Raw genomic sequence first — 19,177 nt, 5'->3', positions numbered from 1 at the left:
GGCTCCTTTTCTAATGGCTTCTCATCCAGCCGTTCAAACAATTATATTGTAATTATGTGTGGCTTCAAAATCAAATTCAGAAGTCCCCTGGTGCATTTTTATTAGCGGTGAAATAATGAAAACCTTCTAACGTGGCAGTTAGTCAGTCGGGCAAGACGGCTAAAAAAAAATCCCAAGTTTCATTGACATTCAGCTGTTTAGGCCTGGCTGCTTTAAGTAGATTAAAAGACAGGGTCCCGGTACTATTATTATTAGCCTAAGTATTATTGAACATTCTTCTTTTTTTGTTTTTTACATATATGAAGTGATAAGTGAAGAAAAGGATGTATCACTTCAGTGTCCATCACTGTCTTAGTGACCCAATTAATTTCTGGATGTTGGTTTTCAACTTGTGAATGGAGAGCAGAAGTTTCATTCCTTTGTTTTGAGCTAATTATTGATATTCTGTTTCATAATGTATGCTTGTTTCAAGCAAAAATAGAAATGCTTGATTGTGAGTGAGTTCGTCTTTTCGCTACTTTAGCTTCATCTTAGGATTGTTTTGCATTTCATTGCCGTGATGTCTCTCTTTCTCTCCCAGGTGTCCTTTGTGTCCCGTATTCCTGTAGCGTTCCCTACTGGCGATGCAATCTCCCTGAGTCACAGTGTAGTTATGTACGCCTGCAACAAGAATGTGGATCTGGCTATCCAACATGGCAGACAGCGGCCGCCTGGCAATACGTTGCCTCAAACCAAATCTGCTCTAATAAGCTACGGAGGCCAAGGAAAAGCTGCACCAAGCAGTAGTCTTCGACTCAGCATTTTCACCCCGAATGTCCTTATGATCTCCAAACATGCCGATGGGTCACTGAACCAGTGGGCAGTCAGCTTTGCGGAGGACTCTGCTTTCTCCACTGTGCTCAGCGTCTCTCATAAGTCACGGTACTGTGGCCATCGCTTCCACCTCAATGACCTGGCCTGTCACTCATTACTGCCTCTCCTCCTAACCACTTCACATCACAATGCCTTGAGGACACCAGAGGTAGACAACATCCTCGCCCCTTCGGACCCCTGCTCCTCTGGTTTCACTCATTCAGCGTCTCTGCCTCCCAGCTCACGGCCCAGCAGGGTATCCCTAGGTATGGTTTCCCAAGATCCCAACGCGATCTACAGTGAGCTGATTTTATGGAGAGTGGACCCTGTTGGCCCCCTGTCTTTGTCAGGTGGAGTCTCTGAGCTTGCTCGGATCAATTCTCTCCATGCATCAGCGTTTTCAAATGTAGCCTGGCTGCCCACGCTCATTCCCAGCAGCTGTTTAGGTGAGAAAATATTTTGGTTGTTTTAAGATTGCTGAGGACTTTGTTGCTTTTGCAGTCAGCCAGTTTAGTTAGCACTGCTTTATTTTCATAATGCCTGTTATTTTGGTTGCTTAATACAAAGGGATATGACTGAACCAAAATAACTGTGACCAAATGAGACTAGCTCTTGGACGTGAAATTGTTGTTTTTTGCGTCCTTTATACTCTCATCTGTATTAGAAGAGAACTCATTACAGTTCCATATTTAATTTAAATTTCCAAGTAAAATTCTTGCCCGGGTGTACATAGTCTATGTGACTGTATGTACAGCAGTTATTAATATTCACTTATTAGTTGAATGTGTTTTACCCAAGTATTTGTTTTGTCATATTTTTTTATCAAGATAAATCAGCGTAATGGCATTACATGTACATTGTTTTTCTTTTTTTCTCTTTTTAGGTGTCTACTGTAACTCTCCCAGTGCTTGCTTTGTGGCAAGTGATGGCCACTCACTCAGGCTGTATCAGGCTGTTATTGAAGCTAAGAAACTCCTGAGTGAGCTCTCCAATCCTGAGATAGCAGTAAGTCTTCAAATACGTCTCTGCACCGTAGTAGCAGCATCGTAATAAATATTTTGTATGCACATCAATAACAACACATTGGTGTTTCCTCTTCGACCCTTACAGGATCAGTGAGCTAATAAGTTGTTTTTAATTTGAAGTCTTACCGCTTCGTTAGTTTTGGCTTTGGGTGACTTGATAGTAAAATTGCATAGGAAAACAATTAAATAACATGAAAACTATAAGGGCACTCAGAGAGCTTAAACCTCCACCAAGGCCAGTAGTCAACTCTTCCATGATATGCAAATCTGCAAGTGCAACTGCTATATGTCTGGTATTAGTACTAAGTATTAGAAATATATCAAAATATGGTTGAGCAGAACTGAAGCATCAGCACCATCTCTCATCACTTATGACCCACTAGAAGTAGAAGAAGAGACCCCGCGTGTGCCTTTATTTCCTTGTAATATAATAGTAATTTAAGAATATTGTTCCTTCTATTGCATTAAAAGAACGGCTCATAGTTTTCACAATAGTGTTTTCAGTGCTTAAATAATGTGAAAATGTTGATGTTTTTTTTTCACTTTTAGAAATATGTAGGAGAGGTGTTCAACATCATCAGTCAGCAATCCACTGCAAAACCAGGATGTATTATAGAGCTAGATACCATTACTGGCTTTGTAAGTATACATGCCATGAGAAATGAAGCATATTGAAAGATGTTTTTCTTGCTCTCTCTCTCTCTCTCTCTCTCTCTCCCTCCCTCTCTCTCTCTCTCTCCCTCCCTCTCTCTCTCCCTCTCTCTCTCTCTCTCTCTCTCTCTCTCGGATCGTTGTGCATCTAACAGTAGACTGACATTGTAATTGTCTTCGAAGGAAAGGATTAACAGAAACTCGTCCATGGAAATATAAAGTATTTAAAAGCCATAGTTGAATTCTAGACCATTGGTAGCATCAAACATTCTGCAGGAGACTTGAGAGTCTCTGAAAGGTCAACCATGATAACTGATGCTGAGCAAACCTTCACTCATACCCTCAGGCATTTTTCGTGTGTGTGTGTGTGTGTGTGTACGTACGTGTGTCTGCATGTGTGTTTATGCAAGATTAACACAGCTTGTGTGGCTTGCATGTTGTTCAGTGTCTGCATGTGATGTAGTCTGATGATGGCTGCTGTTGTTCTCTACAGCAGGGGAAGGAGACCCAGCTCCTGCATGTTTTTGAGGAGGATCTGATCCTTGGCAGTGAGAGAACAGAGAGAACACCAGAAACTCCTGATTCTTCTCACACCGGTATCAACAGAACTACTTTTTCCAACACACTGTTTCAAACTGTAGCTCAAATGTTTGCACAGCTTTTAAACACCCTGATAGCAGCGTTGTTCATTAAGATTCTCTGTTTGTTTGCGTTTTCCCATGCACCCTCAGGCGAGCCGTCCTTCTCAGCACGTTTTTTCCTTGTGGTGGTTGAATTGACCCCAGAAGGTCGCTCACTTCTCCACATGTGGCATCTCCATCTTGCTGCTCGACCCGTCACCATGGGTGGGTGCTTTGAACAAAAATTTTAACTTCACAGGAAACGATTGGAATCACTGTAATCTTGTTTAATCCCTAACTAAACAAATGAGACAGCTTTACTATAAGAAAAAAGTCTTACAAAATAGAAATGCGTAGTGCTAGCATAGTATGATATAGTTTTGTTTTGAACACTATAATATAAGAAATTGTTGACTTGTTTTGAGAATATTCTGTGCATTGAATTTACTAGTATGTTACTAGTATCTTCAAATGCATGCAGTGACTGAAATGCAGTGTCTGACACAATGCATAAAAATAAACAGTGTGGGAGGGTTTAGACTAAATAATTTTCTTCCCTCTCTGTGGCCCCACAGATGACACCATGACGGATAAGGATGCCACCACAGCGTCTTCTTTCAACAGCTCTCAGTTTAACTTTGACTCATTCAGTTCTCCCGTAACTGCGAAGAGTAAACCCTGCACTTCCAACCTGCAGAGTGCCTGTCGCCTCAGCCTCACAACACACAGATTATACAGCCAGGAGATGGCTCTGCCAGAAGGGGTGGAAGCCATTAGCGTTACACCCTCAGCAGGTAAGCAAAAATGAGGACACGCATGCAAATGACATAAGTCGGCATGCAGGAGAAAAACATCACTGCTTGAAGGATAAGAACACAGTCCCTGAGCACAACACAAAGTGCAAGGCAAGAAAAATATTGATAGTAGCAGCAGTGTTAGTTTTGTTTATAGTAGTAAGAATAATTGCATGTTTTATGAAAGTGAAAGTGCAAGTACTCTAGTCTGACAGGTACTACCCACTGCAGAGGTATTTACAGACCGCTGGTATAAACATAAATTGCCATGGGAACTATTTCTAAAGAAGTGGTTTGTCTGTTAGCAAACGATTGAAAGCACTGATTCAAATAACATTTACAAGAATGTATAGACATTTTTTTTATCAACAAGGGAAAAGATCTCTCTGAATGGAAAAGCAAGGTGACCTGATTAAAGTAGTTTGTGAGTAAACACTAAAATAAGGTAGAGAAATAAATAGAATTATGATTGAATGAAATTAAATGAAATAACCTTTAGAAATACTGTATATACCACCACACACACACAATTTTAGAATTAAGAAATTCAGAGAAAACATCCTTGTCCAATTGTGAATTGTCACCTCTATTCCTAGGTCACCTGAGTGCTTCATGTTCTCTGCCAGCTGGCCGTGTGCCTTACCTCCTTGCCACTTCCTGTTCTGATGGAAAGGTGCGTTTCTGGAGGTGTAGTGTCATTGCGACAAAGCCTTTCAGTATGGACAACTTGGTGTACCAATGGGAGGAATGGCCTCTCCTAGTGGAGGAAACGCTTCCCAGCAGCAGTGTAGTAAGTGTGCAGGGTCGCCCCATCCAGGTCAGCTGTTGTCATGCCAGACGGATAGCAGTTGCTTACAGGCAGATGCCAAACGCATCTCTGAACTCAACACCTCAGCTGTTGACATCTCCTCCCACCCTGGCTTCTTCCCCTTATGTGCTCTACAACAACACTCACTTGACCCCAACCCTGACGGTGCAGCATAGCCCAAATCTCACTCCAAGATCCAACCCAGCAAACAGTAGGGAACCACTGGTCCACATTGATATCTTCCAGTGTGAGTCCACTGGTGGTTCGCAGTGGATTCTAGAGCAGACCATAGTTCTGGACAGCCCAGATTCTACAGCCAACTGTGGTATTAGTAATAGCACAACTGGTAGTGCCAGAATTCCAAGTAACATGGACTTCTCTATACCTAACGAGAATTGTCATGGTTCTGCTGGTAAGAGCGTGGTTCATTTGGACTGGGTCTCCCAGGAGAATGGGTCACATGTTCTGACTGTTGGTATTGGGACAAAGATTTATATGTATGGCTGTCTCTCTGGGAAGCCTCCAGAACTCTGTCTGTCATCTGATGCCAGTAGAGACCAGAGCTCATCTCGCCTGGTTCTGCTTCGATCGGTTGATCTGGTCTCTTCTGTTGAAGGCTCATTACCTATTCCAGTCTCCCTCTCCTGGGTGCGAGATGGCATCTTGGTAGTAGGCATGGACTGTGAGATGCATGTGTACTCCCAGTGGCAGCCCCCAGCACCGCCCAAACCCAATGCTGCAATTGCTCAAGACGCAAATATCAGCAGCAGCATGTCATCCATAATCTCAGCCGTCAGACAAAGCCAGGAGGAGGGTGTCAGCCCTGGGGCCCCAACATCATCACTGACCCTTCCCAAAAGGGCCCTGACAAGATCAATGATGAGCCTGGCTCAGAAACTCAGCGGGATGAGAACAGCTTATGACCTGCCTGTAGAGATGGAAGATGCTGGGCTTTTTGAAGCAGCTCACCAACTCTTTCCCACTTTGCCTCAGTACCATCCTGTGCAGTTACTGGAGCTCATGGATCTTGGGAAGGTAAGTTTGAGAAATTACTCAACAACTCACTCAACTGTCTAGACCCACTTTTCAGTTTTGACAGCTAATATCATTGAATTTCATAAGGTCTGAAGCTGCAGTAAAGCAGACTGATACATTTAAAAAGAATGAGAATTTGCCACAAAATCAACATTTGTTGAAGATGCTTTATAGAACATCTGATATAATTCCCCTGTCTTAAGGTTCATCGTGCCAAAGCCATCCTCTCTCACCTGGTGAAATGCATTGCTGGAGAAATAGTGACACTTAAAGACAGCACAGTCAATGCTGAGAAACGTGTGCGCTCTCGAACCATCAGCGCTGGTGGCAGCACAGCCAGAGACCAGAGGATGTTCAGCAAAGCAGAGAACTCCACTCCCGACTACACAGAGATAAGCTCCATCCCTCCGCTGCCTCTGTATGCGCTTCTGGCAGCTGATGAGGATACGTCACCAAAACCTGGTGGGCATTTTGACTGTGCCTCTGCAGATAATAACAGCCCTGAACATAAAGCTAGAGGCCGACCACTCATTACTTTAAAGGCGGTTAAGACAATGCTCTCTTGAAAGAAACATCGAATTCAAGGAAGAGATTCTTTGAGATGTTGTACTGTAACAAGTTTAAAATACTGCACATCTGAACAAAAACTTAAAAACTAAGGTAGAGTGCAGGTACATTTTCTTTTGTATGGAATTACAAAGTGTGAAAATTGTAGATTCTAACTTTGCCAGAGGATGTTAAGTCTGACAAACATCTAAAAAGCAGGTTCACAAAAAAAAAAATAGAGAAACATTATTTACGCCAGAAAAACATCCACCATTTTTAGCCACCTTGCCTCAGGAGACTGAGAATATTATCCCTCTCTTTGGTTTCTGGTTTTTCCTTATTGTGTCTCTGGAGATACAAATTGAGAAGAATGAAAGCAGAGTTATGTATATAGTATTTTCTGCTCTTTGGTATTTGAGTTCAATCTTTAATCCTCAGCAGGAGGAGATCTTTCTGTACGTCTCATATAAATACATGTTGTGTGTATTTTAGCTGTCTTGCACCTCCTTACAGATAAAGTGGGCAGTGTGAGCGGGGATAGTGGGCATGGTTCCACTCACGCCGACACTTACGATGAGCTCTTTAGGACACCCAGCATAGCAGATCCAGACCCTCTGGACAATGATCAAGAGGAAACTGGGAACAAGGTTGGTTTTTGTTGGCTTGGGTAAAAGAGAATTTATGGAAAAAAAGAGTACAGACAGGAACATTTTCGGTTGTTTTGGTATTTCAGCATGTAGCTTTAACATCCATGATTGTGCATGTCAGTGTTCATTTTAGATATACGGCCCATGATGGCCCTATCTAATCCAACATGTGGAAAAGCTTGTGCAGTCAATATACACATGCATGACACATTCTCCCTTTTATCATTATATCACACCTCTCTGTTATGGTTTGTTTTATGAGTTGTAAATACCGTACAATTGATTTTACAGACCCTCCCCTCTGTCTTGTTATCTGTCCGTAGGTCATTGACCTGTCCCAGTATAGTCCTACATACTTTGGTGCAGAACATGCCCAGGTTCTGTCCAGTCACCTCCTACATTCCAGTTTGCCAGGCTTAACCCGTATGGAGCAGATGTCTCTCATGGCGCTAGCTGACACCATCGCTACCACAAGCACAGATCTCAAGGGCAGCCAGGGCAAGAGTAAAGGTACTGCAGGAAAATCCTAATCTTCAGTTTTAAATATATTTAAATAATTTTTTTTATTAAATTTATTAAGATTAATTATGTTTTGAAACAGCAGTAAGAGTTGTTATTTATTCACCAGGTGGAGAGACTCTGGATGAATGTGGTCTGAAGTTCTTGCTGGCTGTCAGACTCCATACCTTCCTCTCTACCTCCCTCCCTCCAGCACACCGAGCACAGCTGCTACGGCAAGGTACACTGAGATGGTGGTTTTCAAACTGTTTTTATTGGGGTCATAGACAAGACAAGACTGTAACGAGCACACGCTGCAGAGTCACTATCACATCACAATAAAAATAGTTTTCCAATCTATCCTCAGCAAAATACACAGGTATATACACATCACACAGGTAAATACACATTGTATTAAGGAGTTAAATGTCCCTCAAAAGCGGCACAGTTTGTCCCAAAGACCTTAATATCTTTTGACCTTTTGTAGTCTATGTATGTTTCTAGCTTGCTCCCTAAGGAGTAGTATGCCTTAGATGTGGCTCCGTTATCAGAGAAATAGCTCTTAAAGCTATGGCCCTGTTATTTGTTTTTTTTTTTTTGTTTTGTTTTGTTTTATAAATTTGGGAGTTGCTGTGTAAAATGTAAATGAAATCAGAATACTATTCCACTGAATACAGAACAAATGTGAAAGATTTAATGTTTGCACTGCTTAATGTGAATGTTTTTTGTAAATGCACACTCCTTCTGAATTTAATCCCAGCAGCACTTTTGGACAGGGGCTTGTTAACCACTGTGACCCATCACTTTTTCTTTTAATAAAATGTGGTAAAGGTTTGGGAACTGAGAACACCAATTGTTGGAAGTTTTGAAAGTTTTTCAGAAAGTGGGGAATGTCGCCCTCCCTATCCTTGTTAATGAATGAGGGCCTTTCATAGATGCCCCTTTCATACAAATCATGATACTATCAGCTGTTCTGAGCATTCCCTAACTTTGCCAGTCTTCTGTTACCCTTGTCCCAATTTGTTTAAAGGATGTTGCTGTCATAAAATGTCGAGTAACTGCATTTGTGTGTTTGTGCTGCGCTCAGTTGAATATATGTCAAAATTTATTTGCATGTCATTACATTCTTTTCTTATTTACGTTACTTACAGTTAGAGAAGTGAACAAGCCGTTCTGTTTCTCATCCTTAACTATTACAGTAAAGGCAATTCTGAGCACTTAGAATCGCCACACAGTGTTTATTTTTGCCCTGTGAAATATGTGCTCCTTTCTTCAGGCCTGTCAACATGTCATTACGCCTGGGCTTTCCACTCTGAAGCTGAGGAGGAGCTGCTAAACATGCTGCCTGCTCTACAGAAGGAAGAGACCACCTGGCCTGAGCTGCGCTCCATGGGTGTGGGCTGGTGGCTGCGCAGCACCAACAAGCTGCGCAGGTGTATTGAGAAGGTGAGGTGGCTGCTGACATTATTCAGTTATCATTATCAGCCACTTAAATAGTGACCCAGCACCAGTTTTGTTAAAATACCTTGTTTAGTCTGAAGTATAAATTTGCATTTTTGAGATGGTTTATAATGAATTTATGAGTATAAGTAATTTATTTGAGTTGCTTTTCTACACATTTGAAACTATTTGAAAGTTGATTAAGAGAAAATTAATCAACATCTCTTTTGATCAGCGATTAATCATGTGAAATGAATGAATGAAAATGAAATTGTGCTGAGGCTGCCTTAAAGCATTATAACTGAGTTTGAGCTACTCCCTGGAATTTCCCATAAAGCTACAGCATGTTCTGTGGATTATTTTTTTAATTTTTTTTTCCCCCCATTTATTTTGTCAGGTTGCCAGGGCCTCTTTACTGAAAAACAACGATCCTTTGGATGCAGCTATATTTTACCTTGCACTGAAAAAGAAGGCAGTGGTCTGGGGATTGTACAGGTAGGCAAAATTGACTTCATTTTGCATATGAAATACAAATACATACACAGTCATCACAATGTTTACTACTACACTTAACCAAGATTAGTCCTGTCAGATTACTGAAGGCCTGAGACACCATTATTGTTGAATGAATTCTGTCTCTCTCTCCAGGTCTCAGAAAAATGTCAAGATGACAGACTTTTTCCGCAACAACTTCAGCGAGGACCGGTGGAGGAAAGCAGCGCTGAAAAATGCCTTTTCTCTGTTGGGAAAGCAGCGGTTCCAGCATTCTGCAGCCTTCTTCCTTCTCGCAGGCTCCCTTAAGGATGCAGTGGAGGCAAGTGGAAAATAGACGTGACACACCATTTGCAAGAAGCACTTGTTCATTTAACTGCAGGTGCCTCATGGCAGCCTGCTGATCTTAAGTTAGAAACTTCTGTGTCAGTAGTAAAGTGCTGCTGATTTTTACCAAATATCTGCAGCACTGCTGTACCTCTTTTATCAACAATTCCTAGTCAATGACTGTGTTTGAGTGTATAGAGAAAGCACATTAACAAAATAAACCACACCACCAGTATTTCTGGTTTCTTTATTTACTCTGCAGAGCCCTTTTTATTATTGAAACGACTCAATACCGTTGTGTCTTTTAGGACAATGCACTGAAGAATTATTGATGTTGGCAGCTGACTCTTGGGTGTTGCTGGCGTGCCTCCTTTATTGGCTTGCCTCCTCAATTTTCAATAGCGTGTGGTCACATTCATAAACCAGCAGCACCACGTTCTTGCTGAAGCTTCATAAATTGGGACACTACGCTTCTACCTTCATTTCATAAAAATATAATTGCGTATTTTCTGTCAGTCGGCCTCTGTCAGAGGGCCGATCAGCAGGGTTGGAATTTAATGCATTATGCTTACTCATGTATTGTATTTAAGTACAAAATTAAGTACAAAGTTACTTTACTTGAATAATTTAATTTTATGTGACTTTGCATTTGTAATTCACATCTCAGCTCTACTGTACTTAACTGACAATGAGTTTTTCACTTTTGGTACTTAAAGTGCATTTAGCTGATAATACTTATTATATTAATTATATTATTACATCATAATACACTTTTACTGTTGTAATGTTTTGAATGCAGGAAGTGAAGTATTTTCACAATGTGGTATTGATACTTTTACTTAAGGAATATTTCTTTGACCACTGCTTGTTATTGTGTTTGCATAACCTTTCGTTCGTCAAGGTTATTTCTGTTTAGAAAGTCCTTGGGGCAATGAGTCACATTATTTCATCTGTGTGAGTAACTAGAGCTCCTTCAAGCATTTTATGGAAATGAGCATCACCTGAGCAAAAGGCTATCGTTGACTTTGTTTAGTTTCTCTGGCTGGGAGGTAATCTCATTTAAATGCACCTCACACCTTTACCAGTTGTGACCAGCTACAACAGCTTCAGCTAACTCTACTCTGTGCCCACAGACCTTTATTTTTTTTTTTTTTTTTTCATTATTTTGGTTCATTCCTTTAAAACAGAAGCAAACAAGAAAGCTGTAACTTTTGAAGATTCTGTCCTTCTGGATTAATGTGTTTTCAGAATATGTGTTATTGTGCTTTATTTATCCTCCAGGTGTGTTTAGAGAAAATGCAGGACCTGCAGTTGGCCTTGGTGATCTCCAGATTGTATGAGTCTGAGTTTGAGACGGCATCCACATACAAAAAGATCCTCCAGAGACATGTTCTGGGACAAGACAAACAGGTGCAGAGTTTGTATATGTCACAGATTAGACAAGCTGTTGTTTTTATTGTGGTGGCAAATGGACTATATCGACCACTCAGTGTTATTTGATTCTCCAGTACTGGTAGTTAATATACTGCAGAAACCAGCATGAGCCATTGTAACTCACTGTATATTTTAGATTCAAGCCCACCCGGACCCGTTTCTGCGGAGCATGGCTTACTGGGTCTTGGAGGACTACAGCAGAGCCTTGGACACTCTGCTTGAGCAGCCTGCTAATCATGCCAGCCTGGGGTCCACTGTGGGCAAATGTGATGCTGGTGGGTCTGCAATACTCTATGTGCTTTCTCCTCCACTGTTGTTTTTGTACTGTCTATAGGATCTATCAGTCTACAAGATTGTGAAACCTCAGTTAACTATTTCAGCAAGCAAGCCCAGCACTGTATTGTGGAAGGTTCATGATGATGCACTTCTTCCATTATTTAGACAAAATTCATATATATACCCATATCATTTTTTTCTTCTGTTTTAAAAATTACATCTTCCATTTAGCCAGTTGAATATGTAAAATTTGAGTTATTTTAACTCTATGTTCCTAGTAGATTTGCATAGTCTGTAACGTCAGAAACCTTTAAATTATCTGAATTTGAAGTTTACTTTGTGGATACTGCAGGTAAAACCAGAGGGGTAAAATGTAACAGATTGTAATTTAGCACTGTGAGATTGAATCCTCTGCTTTCACAAAATATTTCGTGTTTAAGGAATGTGAAATTACACAAGTAATTGCAGCCTTCTGGACACAGCAGACCATTTATTTGAAGCAAATATACAATGCTTGCCTCATGAACAGGTGAAGAACTGAACTTAATATGAACCTCACTTTGACTTAAGAGCCCAACCAGTCCCAGATTAACATCCCTGTGCTACATGTGTTTCATAAATGATGTTCTTAAAGCACATTTAATATGCTTACAGAGAAGAAAACACGTGCTTATACAAAGTTGAAAATGATTCTTCTGCTTCACGGATTATGTGCTGTCTCAGCCAGGTTTTCAGAACAAGTTGTCTGGTACTTTGACTTTGTTTATACCAGGATGAAAACCAGCCTCTGTTCCATAAGCCACAGTCAATAACCTGTCAGTTTTTGAATTCTCAACCCCACCCCCTATTCACCTTTAAGTGACCACAGAATGCAGCTCACTCACAAACCTAACTTTGTCAGGAGGTTCAACAAAGATTCATTCTGACCAGTCATAGTTATATTTCTGTGTCTGATCCGCTTACACAGCCTGCCCTTGCAGGTACCGTCAGAGTAGTGAAGACTGTGCTATTTTTGTCTTGTTTTTGTCCCCAGATTTGAGTAAAAGCCAAATTTTTGCCGTTTGCTTTTATGACAGGCTCTTCTCCTGTGTCTACATGTAATCCTGAAGTTTTCAACTTTTACATCTACCTTCGTACCCACCCACTCCTCCTCCGTCGCCATTTTGCCTCATCAAAAAAGGCTAAAGTTGGCCTCACAGCTGAGGGTCGCAGAGCTGACTCCATTAGCTTGGAGGAGAGAAGACTGTTTTTCACAGCTGCATACGCTCACCTGCAAGCTGGTTGCCCCATGCTAGCACTTGAAGTCCTCTCCAAGATGCCGAAAGTCCGCAAGCATTCCAAACTCCCCAACCAGAAGGATATTGACGTCGGCACTGAACTCAGTGTTGGGAGCAAAAATGGACAAACATCTGACCCAGATTGGTCCCAGTCGGCTCTGAACGGCTACGAGTCAGATGGAAACAGCTTGTCCAACAGCCGGTCAGATTCGGTGTTAAGTTTTGACTGGAGCCAGCCTTCACTGACACTCCCAGATGAGCCCCTGGAGCTGAAGTGGGACAGCGACAAAGATGATGAGGATGAAAATGATGAGGATGAAGATGAAATTCAAAATAAGAGTGGCAGAACTGGAGACAATAGCAGCGTTTTCCAGGACACACAAGATGCCGTGTCGCTTCTAATGGAGACAGTGATGGGAGAGGACAGTGAGGACGACAATGATTTCATAACACCATCTAATGACATCTTGGCAGCCCAGCTGAAGTTTACTGCCTGCTTGAAGATTATGACCAATGAGCTCCGGACCCTGTCGACGGGCTATGAACTTGAGGGAGGGAAGCTACGTTACCAACTCTACCAGTGGTTAGAGAGAGAGGTAAGAACATACACACACTCTGAAGCATTTTTATGACTTAAAGGTGAAATCCATAATAATCTTTTAGTTCAAATATTGTTATAATACCCATTTATGGGGTGAAGCATTAGTGGCTGCACCCTTAGGTTCACTTAATGAAACTTTTATAACTTGCATAACTTCCACACATCTCTCCTGTCTTCATGTTGACTGTTCAAAAAATTTCCCTCTCTGTGTGCACTGTGTCAGTGCATATAAACATCATACTGGTAATAACTCCAGTGGTTTTCCTCTTATGAAATTGCCTGTCTTTTCCCATGAAAACTGTTTGACAATTTGGTGAAATGTTTTTGCTTTCGCACCCACGCATACAAGATGCATTCTGTCTTGATAAATCAATTCTGAAATAAAGTTCTGTTCTCCCCAGGTGGTGGCTCTCCAACGTTGCTGCAGCTACCAACCCTGCTTGCCAGAACTGTGTGTCCAGGGTGATGCCCCCGTTTCTGCGTTGGTGGAGGAGGAACAGGTGGGTGTAGATAGCTGGCTGCTTCTAGATTTGTCAGATGTCCATGTGGAAAAATCAGTGCAATAAATAAAAAAGAAAGACAGCAGCGCTATGTGTCTTGAGACAGTTTAAAAAAAATTGTGTTTTATGAAAAATATTTGTGCACTATTTTTATAAGATTTTTGTAGTATCTGTTTTTGTTGTCTGATTACAAATATTACTTTTTAACATGCTGAGGCAAATTTTGCTCCATTGTATCATGCTCAGGAACCATCCCATTTATGCACACATACACTTACATAAATGTATTTGTAAATACTATGTGTTTACTAATAAAAATAGTGTTTAAAAGACCCACCAGGTAATCTGTTTTTGACAGAGCGGATTCCAAGCTGTTTTTTAACACTGTAGGGTTTTTGTTTAGAGACTTGATGACGTCGGCCTGTTTACTGTCGACTGATTTGTCTGTAAATCTAATTAATCAATAACGGTTCCACAGCCCGGGAGTCCTCGTAGTGACATCCAGAGGAGCAGGAGACACTGGCTGCAGAGTAACCAGCCCTTGCTGAGGATGTTTCTGAGCTACTGCAGCTTGCATGGCTCCCACGGTGGAGGACTGGCCTCTGTACGCATGGAGCTCATATTGTTGCTTCAAGAGTCTCACCAGGTAATTAAAGCATGCATGGATGCACACTGAATGTCACAGATAATGTAACAGAAGGGGGAAGAAAAAGCACAAAAATATTCACGCCATCAAGAACACACATATTCTCTTTAAAGGGAAGCATACGGGATGGTGAGGGGGGTATGAATGAAAGACGAACATCACGCTATCAGAAAGCTTGCGTTAATGCAACCGGCTTCACAAGGCACATACACAATCAGACCTACTTACTGTGCACTGGCGATCGTCTACACACCTTCAGCAATAGGCTGATAGTCTGTACTGATTCTCTGAGCTCCTGAGGGAGTCCCTGCCTTAGGCTTATTATTAGAAGTTTGAGACAAATTTTGGGAGGTAAACAACTCAATGAGCCGCTGTGGGAACAACGCTCTTGAATGTTAGTACAGGCAAAGGGCCTGGGTGTCCTTTCTACTTTTCTACTTTGATTTTCTAATAAAAGCAGTTTCTGTCCCGGCTCTGGTCCCATGGCCTTCAAATTTCTCCCTTGTTGTCGAGTTTTGTATTTTCTTTTGTCTTAACTTCTGCCAGAGCTTCTGTTAAGGAGGTTAGTGACAAGCAAATGTGATTCATCAAGCGTGACAAACACAAGCCTGTGGTATTCTTACACACAATCATGTTCAGGGATCTTGCTAACACACACACACACAGATCCAGGCACCCTTTCATTGCCTCGCTCTTCTTTTTAGCTTTTGAAACGTCATTCACACATTCACTGGTAAACACATCATGCACTCTTAAGTATAAGGATCATATATGACTTATTATAGCTCAGGAACAGACTTTTGCGTCACAGTTCAAAGCAGCACCCCCTCTTTTCCCAGCTCCTTTTGTGAACTGTCTCTTTTACCCTCTAAAAAAAGAAATGAGAAACTTGAATATATCTGCTCTGCTCTTAGTTATTTATTTATTTATTTTTTTAAGTTTTCTGGGTACGAGCATGACATGTAGTTATGTTTATGTCCCAGTGTATCTGTGTGAGTTTTTGTCAGTGCTAAACACTTAAATGTATTATTTGCTGTGTTATAAAATGACCTGCAGTATCAAAACAGTATGTGCATTTATTGATGCCTCCTGCAGACATTCTGTCATTAATGAACACATATTTCAGTATGTTTCTCTCTGATTTTCCCCACAGGATGACTCCATACAGTCAGCAGTGACACCATGTTGTCAACAAACCTCCATCCCTCTTCTTATGGCTTGCACAGCCAACGTAAAAACTGTGGTGGCCAATCCCATTGTCCACTTGACCAACCTGACTCATGACATCTTACAGACCATCAATGCACTCGACTCTCCTCCACATCCCGATGTTGTTAACAATGAGGTGAGGAAGACAAATTCATCCATTTCTACTTGTGTTACGGCCAATTTCATAATATGACATTTCATTTTTATAGATAACAAATTTTGTGAAGGAGGACAATGATCCTGGGAAATGCAATGGCCCATGCATGGAAATAAATAAAATTTTCACAATTGCATTCTGCAAACTTTGAGACACATATTTATGTCTGGGGTTTGATAAAGGTGTCTGTGGATGGATGATAGTATCATATTGCACATAAGGTATATCTGTATGTGCAGTAAAGTGATAAAAATAACTTCAAGTGTCAGTGTCCAAGGTGACCACAGTGTGCCACATAACATCACTGCCACATATCGTCACTATACAGGTCGTATCTCCTCCAGTGCACATGGGTCAGCTGCCGGGTCTTGAACCGGGAACCACCAGTACTCAATGTTTCACTCCTTTAGACTGCGTTGAGAAAAGCAGGGATTAGTCCAGCACTTGACTTGAATGGTCTATTCAATTTAAGCTCACACAATTAGACTAATTAGAGACATGTTTTTGCAGGGGTCGGGGGAAGATTGTGCTGTGTTCTTTGCTGAATTGCAGTACTCTCTCCTGATATGCTGTTCCAGCTGCTCCCTGGTGCCTTTCTAACTACCCACTCTTTTTCTCCTCCACCTCTCTCTCATGCTTGAAAATGTCCTTGGAAAAAGTCTCCCTTTTTTTTCCTCCTTTCGTTTCCTGTGTTTGCACTCTGCTGTGCGACAGCTGACCTTTGTTTGACCTCATTCCCCTGTGCTTTCAGGCCCCTTTTTCCTGCCCGAGTTGCCTTCCTCCATTTCTTTCAGAGTCGTTGTCGCCTTTGCACCAACTGGCCGATCTCCATTTCTCTCCTTCCCTTCTCTTGCTCTCTCTTCTCCTCTGTTTAGTGGTGACTTCACCGCTGCCCTGTTCAGAGTAGTCACGGGGTTCTTGTGCCAATGAGTAGAACAATCCTTATCCCAATCATTGTGATTGAAGCTCCTTTTGAAGTTTATGTTGTGTTGTGTGACAAATGTTTGGACACATGAAGTTTTTTTTTTTTTGGGTGTGTTTAATTTTGATTGTGTTTTTTCACCTGAAACATTTATGCTTTCTTGTTTACTTTTTTACCATCCCTTGCCTTATTTCAGATCTATGTGATGCACACATTGGCTGCCTCCTTGTCAGCCTGCATATATCAATGTCTGTGTGATGGACACACCCACAGGTAAGTGTCTTACCTGCCTCACCTGTTGCCACTAATTTTTCTTTCTCACAAAACAACATAATCAAAAGCTTCATACTGAACTTTAATACAGCACAAACCTTTTTCAAGCCAGTAATTTCTCAAAAATGATTTGGGGCAAATAAATTTTGGCAGCAAGTGTTTGGAGATAAATCAGTTTTTAAGTTCTTAGTGAGTATCTACAGTGCGGCATCTTTCTGAGCAAGCTTTTTATTTCTTTATATGATTTTAAGTAATGCCTTACTTTGATACAACTTTTTCATTTTTCACCACAGTCACCTTGACTCCATTAACAGCACTAGCCAACACTGGATTATGTATCTGTCAAGAGAGTTCTGACTTTGTCTTCCTATTCTTAGCTTCAGCATTTAAAAGGCAAAGTACTGACACAAATAATGCTAATTTATAGCCTCAGGTTTCCTCTGGTGTGTGTGTGTGCGTTTGAGTCTGTGTGTGTTGATATGAATGATAAGAGACGAGGGGCAAGGGACATAACTACTGGTAACCAAGTATACTTTATGAGAGAATACACACACACACAGGCACACACACACATAGTTCGAGACTACAAGTCAAAGTCAAACACCACAGATATAATATGAAAGTGGAAAAAGGCTTTTCAAGATGTGTTAAGTTTTTGTTTGTGAGTTATCATTTTAGCACATACTTTAGGGTGTATTTTTTTCAGAGTGCTATTGTGGTGTGATTTAAGACACAAGGAAAGAAAAATAGTAAGCAGTGTAACAGTCACTGGTCTGTTCTGTTGTTTCTCATTCTTGTTTTAAATACTTAATTAGAATTTTGATTTTGATTGATGGGAGGAACCTTGATTATTTAAGATGAATATCGCTTTGACAAAAACCCAGTAGGGATTAGTATTGGGGTGGGTAAATCAGTGCGTGTGGGGTAATTCTGCCAGATTTGTAGTTTGATTGCTTAATGCATAATTTTATTTACTCATGTTTGACCAGAGTGGGATCTTTAAAGTCACAGTGCTCATTTTTCTGTGAGACCAAACTCTGACCTTAGTATTTCAAACACAACTATAAGTGATGTTATTAAATGAACACTTGGCTTTGCGTTTTCCTTATCCACTTTACAACACACAGCCATCTATCACACACTGTTAGTTGAACAGTCTGGCTAAATTAGTGAGGCCATTTCTAATTTAACAACGCCTTTGTTATGGTAATTATGATCTTAACTCTCTTGGTGTGTCGCTGCAGACTTTTGAGTAAATTGTGCTTCTGTATTTCACTCTTGAGTGTATGAGCGAGAGAGCTAGTGTGTGTGAAGTTTTAAAAGGTTTTTCAGGATGCAGGTTGCAAGAGTTGACTGTTGGTAGCATTTTGACATGTTTTTCTCTTTTCTCTTTTGTCATTTTAATTTGAGTCGAATTTAGATTATTGAGAAAACAACCTAAAGGTGCATCAGCGTAAAGCCTAAAAGCACTAGAGTTGTAAACTTGCTGTTACCAAATGTGTCAGCGTAGTGCGTGCGTCTGTCTGTGGACAAATTTTGTCAACGCGACAGCATCGCAACTGGCAAGATGCAGTCACAAGATGCAAAATACTCATGTAATTATGCAGTAATGACTACTGAGTACTCACGGATCGGAACATGAGCATGTTGACTGGTGTTGTGGCTCCTGTGTTAAAAGTGCTTTAAGACTGCAGTGAATGTTGCTTCTTCCCCCAAAAGATGTTCCCTGTGACTTTTAAAATCTTTTTCATGTGGAGAATTTTTTTTTTTTTTTTTCACAGAAGCTTAAAAGGCAACTTATTAAATGTCAGAAACTTATGGAAACCCTGCAGGATAATCATTTCATATTCTCTGTAAAAACTTCCTCTGAAACCATTCAAAGTTTGTGGATTCGTGTGTTGAAAAACTACTCAATGTGAAAACTTAAGCACTGAAGCTTTTTTCATGATAAAGTTTTTTTTTTCTGTTACCAAACAGCAGAGACTAACCTGAAAGGCAGCCCGGTAGTATTTCATGTCTTGACAGAACAAAGATTGACAGCAGTTCCTCTTCCTTAGAAACATCACCTCAGAGTTCTTAACAATGTTAGGACATTTAAAGTTACACATTTAGACATTATGCATTTACATCACAATTCACTTTTCAGT

General features: G+C 40.9%; 1 protein-coding gene across 6 annotated transcripts in view; it reads left to right on the top strand.

Annotated features, from left to right (window-relative positions):
* The window catches only part of LOC124058500 (dmX-like protein 1), a 51,169-nt gene that overhangs the window by 14,511 nt on the left and 17,481 nt on the right, over nucleotides 1-19,177 (top strand). For all 6 annotated transcript variants that reach the window (XM_046387835.1, XM_046387836.1, XM_046387832.1 and 3 more), the window contains 21 exons: nucleotides 581-1,298; nucleotides 1,736-1,857; nucleotides 2,427-2,516; nucleotides 3,022-3,124; nucleotides 3,260-3,373; nucleotides 3,724-3,942; nucleotides 4,539-5,785; nucleotides 5,989-6,247; nucleotides 6,845-6,978; nucleotides 7,302-7,488; nucleotides 7,607-7,717; nucleotides 8,753-8,922; nucleotides 9,314-9,411; nucleotides 9,565-9,730; nucleotides 11,017-11,145; nucleotides 11,306-11,444; nucleotides 12,522-13,318; nucleotides 13,725-13,823; nucleotides 14,302-14,469; nucleotides 15,623-15,814; nucleotides 16,954-17,030. In XM_046387835.1, coding sequence (XP_046243791.1) covers nucleotides 581-1,298; nucleotides 1,736-1,857; nucleotides 2,427-2,516; nucleotides 3,022-3,124; nucleotides 3,260-3,373; nucleotides 3,724-3,942; nucleotides 4,539-5,785; nucleotides 5,989-6,247; nucleotides 6,845-6,978; nucleotides 7,302-7,488; nucleotides 7,607-7,717; nucleotides 8,753-8,922; nucleotides 9,314-9,411; nucleotides 9,565-9,730; nucleotides 11,017-11,145; nucleotides 11,306-11,444; nucleotides 12,522-13,318; nucleotides 13,725-13,823; nucleotides 14,302-14,469; nucleotides 15,623-15,814; nucleotides 16,954-17,030 — 5,339 coding nt within the window. The remainder of the gene's footprint in view (nucleotides 1-580; nucleotides 1,299-1,735; nucleotides 1,858-2,426; nucleotides 2,517-3,021; nucleotides 3,125-3,259; nucleotides 3,374-3,723; nucleotides 3,943-4,538; nucleotides 5,786-5,988; nucleotides 6,248-6,844; nucleotides 6,979-7,301; nucleotides 7,489-7,606; nucleotides 7,718-8,752; nucleotides 8,923-9,313; nucleotides 9,412-9,564; nucleotides 9,731-11,016; nucleotides 11,146-11,305; nucleotides 11,445-12,521; nucleotides 13,319-13,724; nucleotides 13,824-14,301; nucleotides 14,470-15,622; nucleotides 15,815-16,953; nucleotides 17,031-19,177) is intronic.

This window comes from Scatophagus argus, chromosome 4 (genome assembly GCF_020382885.2).
Source record: "Scatophagus argus isolate fScaArg1 chromosome 4, fScaArg1.pri, whole genome shotgun sequence".
NCBI classification, from domain to species: domain Eukaryota; kingdom Metazoa; phylum Chordata; class Actinopteri; family Scatophagidae; genus Scatophagus; species Scatophagus argus.
Note: the sequence above shows the minus strand (reverse complement) of the source record. Positions and strands in the feature narration are given on the sequence as shown.